The sequence below is a fragment of the Centropristis striata genome, chromosome 23, assembly GCF_030273125.1.
Source record: "Centropristis striata isolate RG_2023a ecotype Rhode Island chromosome 23, C.striata_1.0, whole genome shotgun sequence".
Taxonomy (NCBI): domain Eukaryota; kingdom Metazoa; phylum Chordata; class Actinopteri; order Perciformes; family Serranidae; genus Centropristis; species Centropristis striata.
The window spans coordinates 10,878,451-10,897,512 of record NC_081539.1 but is presented as its reverse complement, the minus strand read 5'-3'; the positions used below and the strand labels follow the sequence as shown (position 1 = coordinate 10,897,512).

At 38.5% G+C, this 19,062-nt stretch overlaps 2 protein-coding genes across 2 annotated transcripts; both read left to right on the top strand.

Annotated features, from left to right (window-relative positions):
• The first annotated feature begins 1,734 nt into the window (after positions 1–1,734).
• rdh12l (retinol dehydrogenase 12, like) lies at positions 1,735–7,353 on the top strand. Its single transcript, XM_059326896.1, has 7 exons — positions 1,735–1,893; positions 2,180–2,295; positions 3,142–3,297; positions 3,388–3,492; positions 5,308–5,517; positions 5,598–5,790; positions 6,888–7,353. The coding sequence occupies exons 1-7, from the start codon at positions 1,880–1,882 to the stop codon at positions 6,988–6,990; spliced, it is 897 nt and encodes a 298-aa protein (XP_059182879.1). The 5' UTR covers positions 1,735–1,879; the 3' UTR covers positions 6,991–7,353.
• A 1,861-nt stretch (positions 7,354–9,214) lies between these two features.
• LOC131962154 (uncharacterized) lies at positions 9,215–18,778 on the top strand. Its single transcript, XM_059327116.1, has 6 exons — positions 9,215–9,272; positions 10,056–10,209; positions 10,952–11,112; positions 11,216–11,422; positions 11,562–11,743; positions 11,844–18,778. The coding sequence occupies exons 1-6, from the start codon at positions 9,215–9,217 to the stop codon at positions 17,460–17,462; spliced, it is 6,381 nt and encodes a 2,126-aa protein (XP_059183099.1). The 3' UTR covers positions 17,463–18,778.
• The last annotated feature ends 284 nt before the right edge of the window (positions 18,779–19,062 follow it).

Below are 19,062 nucleotides of genomic sequence, written 5' to 3'. Positions count from 1 at the left end.
TGTGTTTTTTTGCCACTAATGGCAAAACAGTAGCCCATCAACAGTGGCAAACCTAAGAGGTGGAAAAACACAGGCAGATATATAGTAATTGTGTCACATAATAAAATCTAAATTTAAAAAATAATGTAATTAAAACTGATTAGTGAAATATTTAACTTTTCAATAATGTGTGTTTTGGTTTTACCTATTGAACCTGTTGAGTACCTGTTACATAACAAGATTATTTACCGAGAGGAAGTCATTTTATTAAAGAGTATATATGAGAAATTAATAAAAAGCCACTTACAACTACTTCCTGTCCCACTTCCCACCACTTGTTGATTAGATAAACATGAAAAAGGAAGTTAGAGATAAAAGGTCGGGGTGGGGGGATTCAATCAGAGTAAGTGTGGACAAACTTGATTTAGACTCTGGGGTGTTATCCAATCAGCTTGAATCTAATTATGAAGGCAAACATATCTGACTTTGTGGTGCACACACACACACACACACACACACACATACTCATACACTCCTTTGCTGACTGATCTCCCCGAGAAAAGGGAAGGAAATGTTTGCTTGCGCACAATCAGCTGATGACCTGCTCTGTGTTTCCTGTTCTAATGACCTTCTGTCCACGATGCAATTCCACTGTGAGCCGTGATAATGTCTGTCTTTATGAATGAACCATTCATGGTGTTTTAGTGAACTTTGACGGGTCATTTCTGTTTACAGCCAATGATTTGTCAGCAGAGTGAGATCTCAGCCAAGGACAAAGATTTACCCAAATACCAGCCTGTTAATCAGTGTATAGACAAAACACAGCAACACACAAGGCTGGTGTCAACATAAAACAGGCTCCCGCTGCTGATTCATGGAGATACATGGTCAACGGCTGCCACCTGCTGGAGAAAAGAGCGCAAGTGGATTTTCTTACTTTTGTTAGTGTTTTTATTTGTTTGTTTGTTTTACTTTTCTTTACTTTAATGGATACCACTTAACCTTGTTTTTGCTGTAATTTACTGTTAATTCGATACAATGCACAAGGTGTTTTGATTGTGCACTAATACATTGCATTAGAACTTGAATGACACTGACCTGATTGATATTTGTTGCAAATAGTATTGCTTGTTTCTTTGGTATTATGAATATAAAAATGAAAAAAAAATGTGCTGGCAAATTTGGAGGTTTTTTATTACTATCATTCATTCATTTTTACGTATAATATGTATTGTACATACATTATACTGTATTTAATTATTACCAAAAATAGTTGCAATTGTACATTAAAGCATACAGTAATCAACAACAATTATTATATTTTAGTAGTTTAATAGTTTAAATGTTAATTTTTATGTATGATATATTTTTTTTAGTTTTTTTAAAAACGTTTTTATTTATTTTCATGTCAGAGTTTAGAATAAAATGAACAAATAAATAAAATAAATGCGTGTATAATTTAATTATCATCATCATCATCATCATAAATGATAACCTTAATCATAACGAATAGGAACAAATCATGTTAAAAAGTGTCGCAGTTTATATTTTTTGTTACATACGTGTACTTACTTTACTGTAAATGTTTTGCTCCCCGCCCGTCCGGTGCGGCCTGTATTTATAATCGAACACCCACATCACAAAGGATCGGCCCCCAACTTAAAGTTCAACCAATCAGCGTTGTCCAAGAGTGTCTAAGTCGCAACCGATTGGCTGAAACCCCAGCCTATCAAACAAAACAATCTAATGACAGTTCCGCATTGCCAAATTTCAACCTACCTACGCTTTTTGTGGAGTTTGTGACATTTCGCAGCTGTTGTATCCCAGATTAAAGATATTTTTCCAAGTTTTTAGTTTGGTGTTACACCAGCCGACCAACTGACTACTGTAGTAAAGTGAAATGCAGTCTATACGGTAAGGGCTCCTTATATCTTCATTATAATCATCCAGCTGTCTAAAAACATTATGTTTTAGTCCCACCCAAGTGGGAAAATAGCTAATTTTCATTTTATTGACAATTTAATTGCTATTGTTACATAGACAAATAGTAAATACAAGCTTTCTCTGGCTTTGTTGAAAGCAAATTAGTATACTTTCTTTTGTAGTTACTGTGTGTGTTTGCTTTGTCTTGGTAAATATCACACCCTTTTTTGCTGGTTGAGTCATTTCCAGTTAAGTAACATATTTCTCAACAATCCAGAAGTTTCTTCCGGGCTGCCTGGTCCTCTGCTGAAAGGCTGGATGGCAAAACTGTGGTCATAACTGGTGCAAACACTGGGATTGGCAAAGAGACAGCCATCGACCTGGCAAAGAGAGGTGCGTCCCACACCTGAGCCTCACATCAACCATGAATTATTTAATTTGTCAGAGTTTCATACATCAGGTAATACACCTGATGTACCAGGTAATATACCTGATGTACCAGTTCCTAATTACGCTGGGTATTATTAACATTTTTTTGATATAATGGTAATATGATGCCTTTAATTTCTGCACTGACACCAAAACATTACAGGTTTTAGTGGCTCACAAAAACAGCAATTTAACCAATTCCCTTTCTCCTGGTTAACAAAATTAAATGTTTCTTTTTACAATAAACACTTTAAATGATAAAGGCACCTACAAATGACAAGGTGGTACAATATGTAAACCATTCACACCATCTTTGGTGTTTGAAAAAGGTTTAATTACATTTTAAGTAGAGCTTAAAATCACCTCTTTGCTTAAGATTTAATTAAACTTTCTTGTTTGCAAAATGAGCCAAAACACTAACAAGAAGAACCTTTTTGGTCGATAATGAGAATAAAACATAAAACAAAATTCTAAACTTCAAAGAAATCAGTTTGAATCTAAATCAAACACTATTATTAGACTTATTTGCAAGATATTAAGTCGGTGCTGATCTATAAAGCTATTAATCATTTGATATTTTTGGATACAGTGATTTTAAATCTACATTCTTTAAACAAAACCTTGATGAAACCCAGTAAATTTAGTAGTAAATGGTGTTGACTGATTTATTATTTTCTAAACAAAACATTGGCCCATTTCTTAGTTAAGACTGTCTGTACACATTTGACCACGAGGGGGCGCTCTTCACACACATATAGACAATCATTGCTCTTGCTGTTGAATCTCACTGCTGCTTATTTCTCTGTTCAGGGGCAAAGATCCTCATGGCATGCAGGGATCCGGAGCGAGGTCAGGCTGCTGTGAAAGAAGTGATTGAAAACTCAGGCAACGAAAATGTCGTTTTCATGAAACTTGACTTGGCAGATAGCAAGTCGATCAGAGAATGTGCTGAAGCCATCAATAAAGGTGAACTCATTTATTCATTAGGATAAAAATGTGCTAATAACTGGACTTTAAAGACACAAGCATACAACTTCTCTGTGTCCTTTTCTACAGGAGAGCCGCAGCTCAACATCCTCATCAACAATGCTGGTGTGATGGTGTGTCCTTATGGGAAAACTGCAGATGGCTTTGAGATGCAGATTGGAGTCAATCACTTCGGTAAATAAAACTCTCTTACCTGTTTAGTGAAGAAAAGATTTAAAGATGTGTGAGTCGAGAATGGACTTAATCCTAAGAGACCTGACATTACTCTCTGGACTACTGGTACATTACTGCCTTAAACGTTAAAAAAAGAGGGAAAAGCTGACCGCTATCTTCAAAGGGGTCCCTTGAACTCTGACCCCGAGATACCTAAATAGAAATGGGATCTATAGGTACCCACAAGTCTCCCCTTTACAGACATGCCAATCCCAAGCAGTTTATGGAGAAAAAAGCAGATTTTTTTGCATGCAATATCAATGTTATTGGAGTGAGAACATTCAGTATAAAATGAGCTGCTGTGACCTTGAGAATAATCACAGCCTCATGAAACTTTCCAACCACAAACTAGAGACCTAGAGCATTCAGAAGATGTATAATATAAGGGAGTTTCTCAGCAGTTTACAGAACAGAAGTGCCCGCCGTCCAATCGCTGAAAAGTGCAATTCTTGTAGAAACCTTAAATGTCTCCAAAAAGTTTTTGATGCCAAATCACAACATGTATTTTTCTGTGATGTTCCTTGTGGTATTGGTGTCATGTTGTTTTATTTTGGAGGGATTTTTGTCATTTTTTAAAATCAATTCTCAAGCAAAAATCGTAACAAATTCGCACCTAATCTCTGCAAACAAATGGTATCAACCCAAAAACTGCTGCAACAACTGAGACATAATTGAGCATGGGAATTGCCTTCATAACCTCCAATCATAATATTATGACCAGAAAATCTTGACACCATAGGGAGTAGCATCTGAAATTAACCTTCAGCTTTCAGGTAATATATTCCACTTCTATGTGGCATCTAATGTTGACCTGCTATCTCCCCCTAAAGATCCCCCAATTTCTTAGGGATAATACACCACCATGTGTCTGATTGGCACCTTAATCATCAGTAATATGCTGCCCTATTCATATAGAATCTATTGAAAAATATATTATAATTGAACTTATGGAGCTCCTTTTGTAGCGGAGCTAAATTTATTAAAGGAACCTGGTTTTATTGTACACTCGTACCAGTCACCTCATCAGCTGGCAGGTTTATTCAAAACATTTCCCACAACTCAATATAAAGTCCACTGGATGGCAGATTAACACTTTTTGTCTCCTTACAGCGACTTGTGTTCTTTCTAAATATAATATACTGTAATAGTAGAAGTAAATGCATTACTGCCATTCTTGTCTTTTTTGACTAAATTGCTGAAATTATAATTTATACATAAAAAGACTGAAGACAAATATCACTTTGTTACTGTTAAACCTTTCACTATCACCTGTGTATAGCCCTCTATTATACTTTATTATTTAGCAGAAATATCATTTTGCTGTTAAATATTTATTGATGTTTATTATTGAAATTTGCTGCGTTGGTGTTTGATAAGGCAAATACTTTCCTTGGCAAGATAAAGGGTTCAATTTATGATCCTGCCATCAGGACATTTGTCCCTGCCAGGGTTTATAGACCACACTATTACACTCTTAATAACTTCCTCATCTGTAAATGTAGTCACTAAAAAAATATTTCCCTGCCTTTTTGGACATAAAGATGCTGACATAAATCTGTAATTTTGCCAGTCAAAAGTTTTATTTTAATGCTTTATAGGTAGTAATAGAATGAAATTAGAAAATGTCTAATTAGATTTATAACAAACTTTTTGATAGTTTTAATGCACAATATGTCATTTTCTGTCCCAGAATAAAAACAAAAAAAAATGTTAGATCCTCTTTCTCGCTTTCTCAAACTTTAAACTAACCATTAAAGTAACTTCCCTGTTCTCCAGGTCACTTCCTGTTTACATATTTATTGATCGACCTGATTAAGAAGTCGGCACCAGCCAGGATCGTCACGGTGTCCTCCATGGCTCACTCCTGGGGCTCCATCAACTTGGAGGACATCAACAGCGAGAAGAGCTACGACAAGAAGGGGGCTTACTCTCAGAGCAAGCTAGCTAATATCCTCTTCACCCGCTCATTGGCTAAGAGACTAGAAGGTCTGTATAATACTCGTATCTGCGCCATTTTAGCCGATTTAAGAGCAGTAGCAGTAATCAGGTATTGGCTTGTCTTTCAGGCACAGGTGTGACGGCATATTCGCTCCACCCCGGAGTCGTCCAGACGGATTTATGGCGACATCTGAGCGGCCCTCAGGCTTTTGTCATGAAGATGGTCAGTCCTTTCACCAAAAACTCCTCCCAGGGAGCTCAGACGAGCATTTACTGCGCAGTGGAACCGTCACTGGAGAAAGAGAGCGGTGGATACTACAGGTACTTTGTTAGATAGAGGGGTTACCCACGTTTGTGTCATTACAGCCCTTATCATAGTATGAAATTGTGACCAATGTGCCAAAGAGACCTTTTCGAGATGTTTAGAAGCAACTCTCAATTACCCGTAGGAGTGAATGAGAGCGCGAATGGTTGTCTGTACCCTGCCTCTCGCCCAATGTCAGCTGGGATCGACTCCAGTCCCCCACAAGCTCAGATAAGCAGTTCAGGATAATGAATGAATGTTTAGAAAAGCGTTATATAAGTGCATTCCATTTACCATAGCTTATATTTCAGGCATCTATTCATAGCGACTAGTTAAAGCACTTTAACACTACAGACAGCAGCTCATTCAACCATTCACACACACATTCATACTGGCTGCCATCTACCCAACATGGTACCACCTGCCACCATCAGGAATTAATTCATACACTAATGAACACGGCATCTGGAGCAATTTAGGGTTCACTATCTTGCCCAAAATGGTCAAGGTCAAACCACTGATGCAATCAAAATGCAAAACTTAGAGTTTATTAGCTGCAGCCATAAACTGTGTAAAAACAGTGTATGGAGCCACTCGTTGGTTTGTGGACTACCGTTTTGAAGCTTGGAATTTTAGGGTTGTTTCAAGAGGGTAATCCTTCTTGCAATATGATTAAGGCTAGACAGTACCTCAAATTATTATGGTTGGGATAAGTAATCACGCAGAATGTCTCGCAAGAGTTTTGACCAGTTTTTCCAAAACAAGGGTTTCCTTTTAGACCGGACCACATTTGACCATATTTGGATGAGAAGGTGGAGCCACGTTATCAGCAAGGTGTAAAAATGAACTGGCGAATCTTTAGTGTCTTTGAGTAGAACTGAATGCTAACCAAGACATTTTTAAGTGACTAAAATGTTATTGGCTGAATATTTATTTACCTAAGATAAATGGAATTAATGACTTCCCAGTCAAAACTGCACAGAAATGACAAACAAAGAGGAACTGAACCATAAGCTCACAGTGCAATTAATCAAGCAGGACCACACTGATATATATGAAATGAAATGATTTCTCCAAATTTTACATCACTCATCCAATATGTCTTTGCTTACAGCGACTGTGCTCCTGCCACCCCCTCAGCAGCCGCTCAAAACGACGAGGTGGCACAGAAGTTGTGGGATCTGAGCTGTCAGATGCTGTCTGTAACGTGGGAATAAAACAACCTGGATTTAAAATAAAATTGTCCAGTTTCTTTACAATATATTTCACTAATACTATCATCCGAGAATGTTACAAAACATTATATTAATGAGTTACTTACAGTTACATATTTGTGCAGCACTTCTTGTATTTTAAAACATGGCACTATTTCTCATTAAGAGAATATGAAGTGTATAAAACAACGTTTACAGTTCTCATTTATAGAAAAGATCACAATCTAAAATATTTTTTCTAATGGCTTTGTAATGGATACTTATAATATAGTAGAGTAATTCAGAAAATTGTAATGAGTCAAACTACATAGATTTCTTCATGTCACAAATGTTTACTTGTATTTCCTGGAATTAAACACGGTTTTGCACTGCATCCTTTTGTTTTTGTCCCTACCTGCACATGATTGATATTTCAGTTTATCAACTGTTGATGTTAGTTGATAAGCTGTTACATAAATGCCTTTTGGCCCAAGCTTCCTTTCCCAAGACTTTTGCCCTGATCTTACCTTACCTGGGCCTGATCAACTGTTTGTCAAAGTAATAAAGTCAATCACAGTTAATAACTTTAATACCACCATATGATCTCTGTGTGACTGCAGTGGATTGATAAAGGTAATAAAGAGAGATAACAGCTAAATACATGAATATGACTGGTGGGAATTTACAAAGGCGACCTCAACTAAGATGACCATCGGAAAAAAACACCAATGACTCTGCTTGAAACTCCAATAATCAACAAATTTATCAAACCAAAAAGTTAGTCATGTCACACAAAGTGTGATGCTGTTTTGATTGGTTTTAGTGAAATAACTGCACTGGCAAAGGCAAGGGGAATATATTTATATGGCACAGTTAATACCCAGAGGCAATCGAAAGTGGTTTACAGATTACACACGTAAAAGCACCAATAAGAAATGATAAAAACAAAAGTAACAAAAGCACATAAAATAAAAACAATTAAAGCAAGCAGGTAAAAGTAAAACAACAACCAATCAAAAACAGACTGAATAATAACAATAAAACAAGGAAAATGCATTAAAAGCAATGGTAAAAATGTGGATCTTTAGCTTAGAGTATATCAAAATTATCAATATTTTTTACAAATTCTTCGATACTGATATTGTAAGATATTGTTGTATTGAATATAATGCCGTAGTACTAACACTGTAGTACAATGCAGCCTTTAAAAACAGAAAAAAAACAACACTTGTGCCATAGTACGATATATCCAAGTGTACAATATGCAAAAGATGATATCTAGTCTCATATCACAATATCGATATATGGATATTACCCAACCCGAAAACAATTGTTTTATTGTAATTGTTGCATACATTACACATTACACATAGTGTTAGTGAAAAACATATTATTATAATTTCTCTATGTGATTATAAGTGGTCTTTGTCTGTTTCCGTGATTTTTTGAGTAATTATTAGTAGCATAATGTGTTCAAAGGTAACTGCATAATTTTATTTATTGACATAATTGCATTGTATGTTAAAAAAAAGGCTTTTAAAGTCATTTAAAGGCATTGAAAAGTCTCCAATCAAGGCTGTTCCAGAGTTTATTTAAGTCCACCTCAACGTATCTAATCAAAACATAAAACTAATGGAAGGTACATTGAGGCCACACTCTTCTTTATTATGCTATTATATCATGCATTGAAGTGATGATAACATTGTTGACTCATGAATATTGCCGTATTTCTTTAGTTACGATGTAGTAAATTATTATTTTTAGATGAATTAAGTTGTGAGCATTCATTTAAAAACGTTATACGAGTATTTAAAACCTGATTTCCTTGATCGATTGCCAGATCTAACTGTGATAATCTTCAATGAAACAAGAACTAGAGTCACCCCAAGTTGGATAACATATTGATTTACTCATTAAACTCGGTCTAATCATTTGCAAGGTGCCATAAATGTGTGCACTGAAGTCCTTCATCTCCATGGTCACGTATACAATCAATCATTAATGTTTAATAAAGAATAAGAGGCTGGCTATAAGAACCAAGAGCCTGTCCGGCGGTGATACCATCACGGAGGGAAAAGGCAAACGGAATGGATGTAAGGATGCACCGGTGCATGACAGAACTGGACTAATTACACATTTTTAAAGCTCATTAATGTCTGGATGTGACGTTGCCTGGAAGAGAGAGTGATGCTGGTTTGATGGTGCAGTAAAGATTTTTGATTTTCCTTCTCAGTGATGTTCAGTCAGGATGGAAGAAGCTGAAGACGCTATTGCTGTGGTGGGCATTGGATGCAATTTTCCAGGCGGTAAGTCAATAAAATTTGGTATAGTTTTTAATTGGCAAAATTATCAGTTGCAGATTTCTCTCCGTATTAAGATAACTGAGCAACATCTCTGAATGTATGCATGTGAAATTGAAAGACAAACTTCATCATTTTAACATTATGACATCAGCTCTGCAATAAACAGATAAAATTACCCATCTGGGTTGGTAAAAAATTAATTCCTTGTCATTCTAAAAAGGGTGTTGTGTCATCAATTTATTTGATCAGAATTAATTTTATTTTTAATTTTACAAAACAATTTCTACCAGAGGTGCGACCAAGTCACTGTTTTGCAAGTCACAGGTAAAACTTTGCACTCAAGTCCCAAGTCAACTTCTAAACTCTGAATTATAAGTCCTTAACAAGTCATACTGAGCTCTTCAACAAATGTATTACCATTTTTGTAATACAGTAATTTGCATCATGGATGCTTTTTAAACATTTTTATTTAACTATTTAGAAAGTTTATTAAAACAAGGGCAACTGAACTTAATCATACCAAAAGAAAAAATGATTTTGTCAAGTCAAGTCTGAAGTAATATTATTTGAATCTAGTCGGACTTGAGTCACAAATTTGATAACTTCAAGTCCGCACCTCAAATTTCAACCCTTTTAACCATATCATTGTTTTTCAGGGGAGTTGTGCAATTATAGAATACTTACATCAGAGAGTGGGCATTTTTCTCCTTTATACCTGCTACAATTTCTAGTACAACGTTGTACCAAAATTGAGCTTTTGAGTATTATATGTCTCTTTCCAAACAGGAGAAGGGCTTGAGAATTTCTGGAAGGTTCTGTTGAATGGGAGAAACTGTTCTGTGACAATTCCCAAAGAGAGATTTGACTTGGCCGGCTGGTATGACCCCGACGACAACAAAGCGGGTAAATCCCGCACAGCCAAGGCTGCTCTCATTGATGGGTATGCTCTTTGAACCTTATTATATAAACTATTTAAATAAGCATACTTAACTATAAATATGTGTCCATAGTCTTATACTCTTTTTTTTTTTTAACATTGAGGAAATTCAATTTTGATGTTATTTGTACCAGCCTTTTTTTTTTCCCTCATGGGTAATTCAAAACAAATTATTATTAACATTTTGGGACTTGCTCAAAAAATCTTTATTATGTGTCTCTTTGTGTCAAAAATATAAATTGATCTTTTTGTATTGCAACTTTTTCTAATGTTTAGTAATTGTGATGAACTTAGGTGTTTCCTTGTTACTTGCTGATAATGTCACTGATTGTGAATTACCACCAGGTGTGAGTTGTTTACATATTTAGGCCTGTATCTGACACTTGGATTGAACTTTAAATTAGAGCTTAGTTTATGGTCTTCAAAACTAGCACATGATCACAAATTATGTAAAGATTACAGATAAATATGGGTACATTTAAAAAGACAGGGACAATAACTTGTGTTAGAAGTGACTGTGGGTTATTAAAATTAAAGGAGATTTTAAAAATGTTGGTACTAACTTAAACAACCCAAGTGGGCAGAATCCCCTTTATTTCTTAATCCTCTCACATTTCTTAACCAACATCCCAGCATCTGATTTTCTTACTTTATACGAGATAATTTAAGTAATTTCACATTGGCCAATTAAAGTATTTGTTCTTGATCTATTTTCAATCACTAAGTTTGGTCTGAATGTTTTCAGGTTCAATGAATTTGACCACAAGTTTTTCGGCATCAGCGACAGTGAAGTGGAACAAATGGACCCTCAACAAAAACAGCTCCTCCAGTGTGTCTACAGGGCGCTGGAGAACGCTGGCCTCCCTATGGAGAAGGCCAGTGGGACCAGGACAGGAGTGTTTTTTGGTTAGTCAGTCAAGAAACATTGCAAGGAGATGAATAATCTCCATCTACTAACCACTGGTTTATTTGCTCTTTTCTTATCAGTTTTATGTTGCTTTTATTACAGGCCTAATGAACAGAGATTATGAGACAAATGCTGCACATGTGCATCCAAGTGTCATCAACCACTGGACCGGCACCGGGCTTGCCATGAGTATTGCAGCAAACAGAGTCTCCTACATCTTCAACTTCACTGGACCCTCACTGTCCATAGACTGCGCATGCTCATCGTCTCTGGTGGCTCTCCATCTTGCCTGTCAATCCATTAAGCAAGGTCTATTCAGTTCAGACACTTTTTAGAGCCACCTGTAAGATAACTCTGATGGAAAGTGCAGCATTGTGGGTTTAATGCGTGTTGAAAAGGGCATAAAATGTTATTCTGTGAGATTATAAAATGTGTTCTATCTTATCAGGCGATTGTGACATGGCTGTTTGTGGAGGAGTCAACTGTATCATAGAGCCAAGAGTCTTTGTTGCTCTCAGCAAGGCCAAGATGATCTCACCTGACGGAACCAGCAAACCTTTCTCCAACAGAGCTGATGGTTATGGTAGAGGGGAGGGCTGCGGGGTTGTTCTCCTCAAGCCACTTAAAAAGGTCAGAATATGAGGAGTTATAAAAATGCAGCAATTTCATTATTTTCCCATACCTTTAAAATGTTTTTAAAAAACATTCTACTCTTTTTGTTGCTTTACAGGCTATGCAAGATAATGACCACATCTGGGGTATCATCAGCAAAACAGCTGTCAACCAAGATGGACACTCAGTTTCTCCGATCACTAAACCCTCCATGACACAACAAGAAAACCTCCTGCGCAGAATCTACTCTGAGTCCGACCTTGCAGATGTCTACTACATCGAGGCACATGGGACTGGAACCCCAGTCGGGGATCCAACAGAGGCAGGAAGCATCTCAAACGTCATTGCTAAAGCCAAACCTCCTGGTTCAGAGACACTGCGGATTGGCTCTGTCAAGAGCAACATTGGACATACAGAATCTGCAGCCGGTGTAGCCGGACTCATTAAGGTACTCTTAATGATGAAGCACGAGACCATTGTTCCCTCAGTTTTCTACTCTGAGGAGACTGCCAGTGTAGATGCCAACGCCTTGAACATTAAAGTTCCTAAGGAAGCAGAAAAGTGGGAAGCCTCCAGTGCAAGAATTGCAGGAGTTAACAACTTTGGCTTTGGGGGTACAAATGCACATGCCATTGTCAAACAGCACAAACAGTCATGCACTAGGCTAAAGCATGATGGCAAACAGGCAAAGTGTTTTGTTATGTCTGCAAATTCTCAAAAATCTCTTACTTTGATGACAGAAGACACCATTAAACAGCTAGAAGCAGACAGCAAAGTGGATCTAAATTCTCTGTTGTATACATCAGCTTGTAAGAGGAGCCATCTAAAGCATAGATACAGAAAGGCCATCTTTGTTTCTTCTCTCGTCGAGCTAAAAGAGAAGTTAAGTTCCAGTGTTGGCAAAAATATCCGCCCGTGCTCCCCAGATCCGAGGTTAGTGTTTGTCTTTTGCGGAAATGGCGTCACTTACCATGGCATGTGCAAACAGCTACTAAAACATGAGCCTGCATTCAGGGATAAGATCAAAGAGATTGCGCACATTCTCCAAAAACTGAGTACGCTGAACATCTTGGACACACTTGAGAGTGAGTTTGAGGGTAGTGACTTCAACAAACCCCATGTTGTCCAGCCACTCCTCTTTGCTATCCAAGTTGGCATTACCACCCTACTCAGAAGCTGGGGTGTCAAGCCCGATGCGATACTCGGGCACTCTGTTGGCGAGGTTGCAGCCGCTCACTGTTCTGGCCTCTTGTCTCTTGAGGATGCAGTGAAGGTCATCTATTTCCGCAGCATTCTCCAGAGCAAAGTCACAGGGGGGAAGATGCTTGTGATCAGCAACATGGCTGTATCGGAGGTGACTTCTCTTCTCCCTCGTTTCTCTGGTAGAATCTGCCTTGCTGCTTACAACAGCCCCCAGTCCTGCACCCTCTCAGGTGACGCAGATGCAATTGAGAGCCTCAATAAGGAGCTAAGCACCTCAGCCAACAGTCAGAATCTGTTCCTTCGTGTACTGGATGTCCCTGCTGCTTACCACAGCCACATGATGGACCCAATTCTGCCTGAAATCGAGGATACAATTGGCTCCTTACAGGTGTATGATCTTGACACAGAGTTGTTCTCAACAGTGACTGGCAAAGAAGTCCAGAAGGGGGATTTCTGCACAGGGGAATACTGGGCTAGAAACATTCGTGAGCCAGTAGCTTTTGAGCAGGCAGTGAGGTCAGCAACTAAAGGAAGTAAAAATACAGTGTTTGTGGAGATAGGGCCAAGAAGGGCACTACAGAGAAACATCATGGAAACTCTGGGTAATGACACGGCTGTTCTTGCCTCAGTGCAGCCAGAGAAAGATCATGAAACAATCAAGTCTGTCGTGTCTAAGCTGTTCGAACTGGGCGTCCATGTAAATTGGAACACCCTCTACAGAGGGTATGAGACAATGCCATTGCCAATTCCAAAATACCAATTTGATTGCTCAGACAGAGATGTTATTATTGGAGCAGCACAGAAAAATACAACAAATAACCATCCTGTGCTCTGTCAGACAGGAAGTGAAAGCAACATTTTCAGCTGCGATCTGATGTCTGACTCGTCTTTCTACCTGAAAGAGCACAAGCACAACAATATACCCATCATCCCTGGTGCCTTCTATGCCGAGTTGGGTTTAGCCGCATTCATGGCCAGTGCCAAACCTAAAGTACCGCTCAGCTCACTACAGCTCAGTGTCAACTTCCACAGTCCATTTGTTTTAACCCAGCATTCACCTGAAATGAAGGTGCAAATAGAACAGACAGAGAAAGAAACGAGGTTCATGGTACTCTCCCCATCTGCAAAGTATGCATCAGGCACAGTGGTTTCAAAGAAAGAGAGACTGATTGAGGAGCAGTGCATCTCACTAACCTCCATCTCCAGAAGATGCAAATCTGTAGTGAGCTCTCAGGAGTTCTATGGGTATCTCTCTCAAGGAGGCTTTCAGTATGGGGACGTTTTCAAAAACAAGGGAGATGTGTACTATGGGGAAGATCTCAAGGAGGCATTTGCAAATGTCACAGTTCCAGAAGAACTGCAGTCTCAGTTGCACGACTACTGCATTCACCCTGTTGTGCTGGATTTACTGATGCAGCTTCTCCCAGTTACAGTAGAGCACATTTTTGCTGGCAGACCAGGATTTCCTGCCAAAATAGGAAGTCTGACAGTGTTTGAACCCTTGCAAGATGAGATGGTTGTCTATCTGAGAGCAATTGATGTGGGCACTGATCACTTTGAGATTTGTGGCTGCTTTGCAGACAAAGAAGGAAGAGTGTTGGTTGAGGTTAAGAATGTGATAATCAAGTACATTGGCAGTCGTTCTCATGTGGTTGAGGAGTATTTCTACCATAATGATTTTAGTGTTGTCCCTGAAGGCACCACATCTGTTCCTCCTCCTCGGGCCTTGGTCTTCTGTGACCGTATAGGGATCTCTAAAGGCCTGCAACAACACTTGGACTCAAAGTCTAAGTATGTTTCATTCACACATGCCAAAGATATCTTGAGCCATGGGTTTCCTTCTCTCTTGGCAAATCTCAACATAACAGATATTGAGAAAAACTTTGATGAAGTCTTATTTTTGTGGGGCAAAGAAGACCTCACTTCACTGGCAGCTGATGTTGTCCTGCAGAATTTGGCAAGCTGCTGTGAGACCTTCCGCCAAATAGTCCTTGAGCTAAAGCAGATCTGCTTTCCAAAGTCCATCAGAGCAGTCACCTACCGTTCCTCTGACATCACAGTAGACCACATAAGTCCAGGTTTTGCTCTCATTGGCATGACACGATCATTTTCTGCAGAGATACCAGATCTTTCATTTCAGCTGATTGATATCAGTACTGTCTCTGCTAAGGACATCGCAGCTCTGTCTGAGATCCTAAGATCGCATCCTTGCGACAAGTACCCAGAGTTGGTGGTCAAAGATGGTCTGATTCTAAAACCTTCCATTGTCCGCACTCCACCTGAGATCATTGACAGTTCAGAGGGTAGGTTTACCTCAACTATGTCTGAGCCCTGCATCCTCCAGACAGCTGAGGCACATAAGATAAGTCAACTGAGTGCCATTAACTTTGAGGAGGAGGCCCAGCCAATCAGGGATACATCAGTTGAAATACGGCCCACTAAGATATGTGTCCATTCGTCTGATTACTTCCCTGTCAGTGCTTCACATCTGAAATATGGCCAGACACTGTACTGGAACAAACACTCGTCACAGAAACACAAGCTACTGGCTCTTGATTTCAGTGGAACTATTTCAGCAGTTGGAAAAGATGTCAGGAAACTGAAGGTGGGAGACCACGTTGCTTCCTGTTACCCTGTGGTGGCAGCCAGCAAGGTGAGAGTTCCAGAGGATGTGTGCTACATCACCAAGAGGTTCCCATTCCTTCAGAAAACTCCCTGTGTTTCCTACTTTGTGCTAGCATGGGAGATCCTGCATCGAGCCTTGCCCAGAGCCAAACACAATCTAGGTATCATATCGTCTGTGCCTGATTCTGCTCTAATGAAAGTCTTGGCACTCACCTCTTACAAGTCCGGTTGGAATGTGATTGTTGGCACACAGTGCAATGGCTCCTTTGCTGATGTCAACCAAATGGAAGTGTTCGTCGTCCTTCCTCCATTCGATGAATCTCTAATTGCTAAAATCTGCAACTTTCCAGGAGTCCAACATGTCATCCTCATCTGTGAATCTCAGACACAGTGTGTGCTTGCTCATGATGTGTTCCAAAGTGTGAAGGAAAGTGTTCATGTGCAGACAATCCAGATGCCAGTCATTTTGCAAAAAGGATCCCTGAGTGCACATAGGCCGCACATTTATCACTGGCTAAAGTCCCTGAACTTGAGCAAGAAATTTTCCCTTGACAACTGCACCTTTCAGAGTGTGAAATCTGAAAGCATCGAGAAGCTTGATGCAGAGACACCACAGTCATACTTCAACTCAAAGAAGCTAGCTGTTGTGGCACTGGAAAAAGATGTCAACTGCATGCTGTCTGACATTCCAGTGCTGCCAACTAAAAAACAGCTTTTCAGAAAGAGAGCAGTCTACATAGTGGCAGGTGGTCTGTCTGGTCTGGGCTTTGAAACAGTCAAGTTCATCTCACAAAGAGGAGGTGAGTACATTGTCATACTTTCCAGAAGCAAGCCCACACCAGATGTACAGCAAGAGATCCACAATGTGGAGAAACAGTGTGGAAACTGCATCACTACCATGGAGTGTGATGTATCTGTGTCTGAGTCCGTGCACAAGGTTATCAGTGCAATTGGCCAAAAATTTCCTGGTTGTCCAATCAGAGGACTCTTTCACAGTGCAGTTGTCTTGCACGATGGGCTGATTGAGACCCTTGATAGATCTCTGTATGAGAAAGTTTTCAAACCCAAAGTAAATGGTGCCCTGAATTTGCACCATGCAACTCTGCACTGTCACCTGGATTACTTTGTGTGTTACTCCTCAATCTCAGCTTTTTTGGGAAACGCATCACAAACAAACTATGCGGCAGCCAACACATTCCTTGACATGTTCTGTCAGTACCGGCGCAAACTCGGGCTGCCTGGACAGTCCATCAACTGGGGAGCTCTAAACCTCGGTCTTCTCTTGAACAAGGAACATTTCCAGCGGTTTCTGGAGGCAAAGGGGATGATGGTGTTGGATGTGGCTGAGATTCATAAAAGTCTGGAGCAATGCCTTGTACTCAATCGACCCCAACAGGCCGTGTGCAGGTTTCACTTCAGAAACATCAGGTACAACATCCTCTCACAGAACAAGACCTTGACCTTGCGCCTGGTCGCACTGGTAGAGGAGGCTTTCCAAAAATCCAAAGAGACGGATTCTCAAACGAAACAAGCTGAAACTGTCTCACCAAAAGATTATGTTGTCTCTCTGCTTTGTGAGACCATTGGCATGGATAAAAGTGAGCTGAAAGATGACTCACCTCTGTTATCTTTAGGCATTGACTCCATGCAGGCCATGACTCTGCAGAATCTCATCTTTCAGGAGAGAGGTGTGAATGTGCCTTTGGTGAAACTGTTGGATCCCAATGCCACACTATCAACAGTAGTAGCTATACTGAGTGAAGAAGGTGGCGGGGAAGGTGAAAGTTTCAGTGATAAACCAGGTGGTGGTGAAGGTGAAAGTTTCAGTGATAAACCAGGTGGTGGAGAAGGTGATAAACCAAAGTCTCTTCCAGTCGAAGGCAGGGCTGTTGTTTCAACCAGATTGTAAAAATGCAGATACAAATACAAACATGTAAATATCATTAATCAGAAAATAATTTTACTGGACTAGTTGAACATTATTGGGCTCAGACAAATTGTTTATGATGTTTTTTGCAGATTCCTTTGTTTTGCAAATTTTTGGTTATTGTTTTGGTTAATTTAAGTATTGTAGTTTTGCATTTATAACCACACACCATTTTAATACTAGACTAGCTCAAAATGTTGTTATTGAATTCAACAGAAGGCTTATTATTGCCATTGCAATACAACAGCCTTATTTTGTTAATATCACATGTTCATAATGTATTTTGTATTTTCTTGTCTTTTTTGTACATCTTTGGCTCTTTTAAACTTAAAATTTTATTTTGGTTCATTTAAGTATTGTAGTTGTAAATTGTCATAACCATGCAAATTTTGTAATTTGATTCAGTAGAAGGCCTATGATGGCTATTGCAATACAACAGCATTTTGGTTTTAGTGCCACATTTTGTTGTTTTTTTGTAAATGTATTGTTTTGGTTCAGTTTTCTTATTATTGTAATTTCACCTACCTTTACATTGTTATAACCACAGTGCATGTAATTTAACTCACTTTTTTGGATACATTACCAATTTTTGGTGGATGTTTTGTATCACACTTTTACACATTTTGTTTAATGATATGTTCATGATGTAAACATGAAACTAGTCAGCATCACAATTATATACAAAATTATTGTTGATAAATGAGGATTTTAATTGTGAATACTTGTGTAAATAAATGTAAATATCAGTATAAATATTAATGTAAATACATATATTATTTTATGATTTTTCATCTTTAAAGCTTGTCTGTAATCTTTCAAATCTGTCACAGGATTCAGTTAGTATAATATTAACATCACTCACATCTCACAGGTCATGGACATTGTTATCTCTGCTGGCTCATTGATACTGATTGTTAATCACCTTTATGATGATAATGAAACTAGACGTGATACAGTATACTGGCATGTCCCATAAATGTTTCATTGGGGGCACTTATTATTACGTATTGAGCCTTTTGCTGTTTGAACCACTAATTTATGAGGCCATGTGGCCAAGGACATTGTCACCACAAAACAGATAGTTATCTTCTGTGTAAATTTATAGCACTGTTTTCCTAAAACTTAAATAAAAAGCAATTCTTCCTATCAATCAAATAACTATTTTGTTTTACAATACAGATATTTAGTATTGCAACTAATGTTAAACATTTTTTACATCAAAACAGATTTGAATGACCATTAACTGGAGTTTCAAAAGATGATACCAATGATTGTTTACATGTTATCATGGCAACATGTCTTATTGTTTTTATTGTTTGCTTCTTCATGACTCAATAAAACAAGCTGCCAATTTAACATTGCACTTGAAAGGTTGGTTTATTAACAAATAATTTTCATGCAGATTACACAATTGCAAGTATTTAAGCTGGCAAGAAGCTACTTTACATTGGACCATGAAGCTTATTTTGTTCGTTCACACTTCCAAAAATCAGCAATGCTTTATTGACTAGAAAAAAATATGTACACATTCTAAAGCACCTCTGAAAGTCAAGACATTTAAAGAAGATTTAAAAGTGCAGCA

Coding starts and splice junctions, on each gene's coding strand:
- rdh12l (XM_059326896.1), top strand. Junction 2,296..3,141: donor CATCGACCTGGCAAAGAGAG/GTGCGTCCCACA, acceptor TTCTCTGTTCAG/GGGCAAAGATCCTCATGGCA. Junction 5,518..5,597: donor ATTGGCTAAGAGACTAGAAG/GTCTGTATAATA, acceptor CTTGTCTTTCAG/GCACAGGTGTGACGGCATAT.
- LOC131962154 (XM_059327116.1), top strand. CDS start 9,215: ATGGAAGAAGCTGAAGACGCTATTGCTGTGGTGGGCATTGGATGCAAT. Junction 10,210..10,951: donor AAGGCTGCTCTCATTGATGG/GTATGCTCTTTG, acceptor GAATGTTTTCAG/GTTCAATGAATTTGACCACA. Junction 11,423..11,561: donor CTGTCAATCCATTAAGCAAG/GTCTATTCAGTT, acceptor CTATCTTATCAG/GCGATTGTGACATGGCTGTT.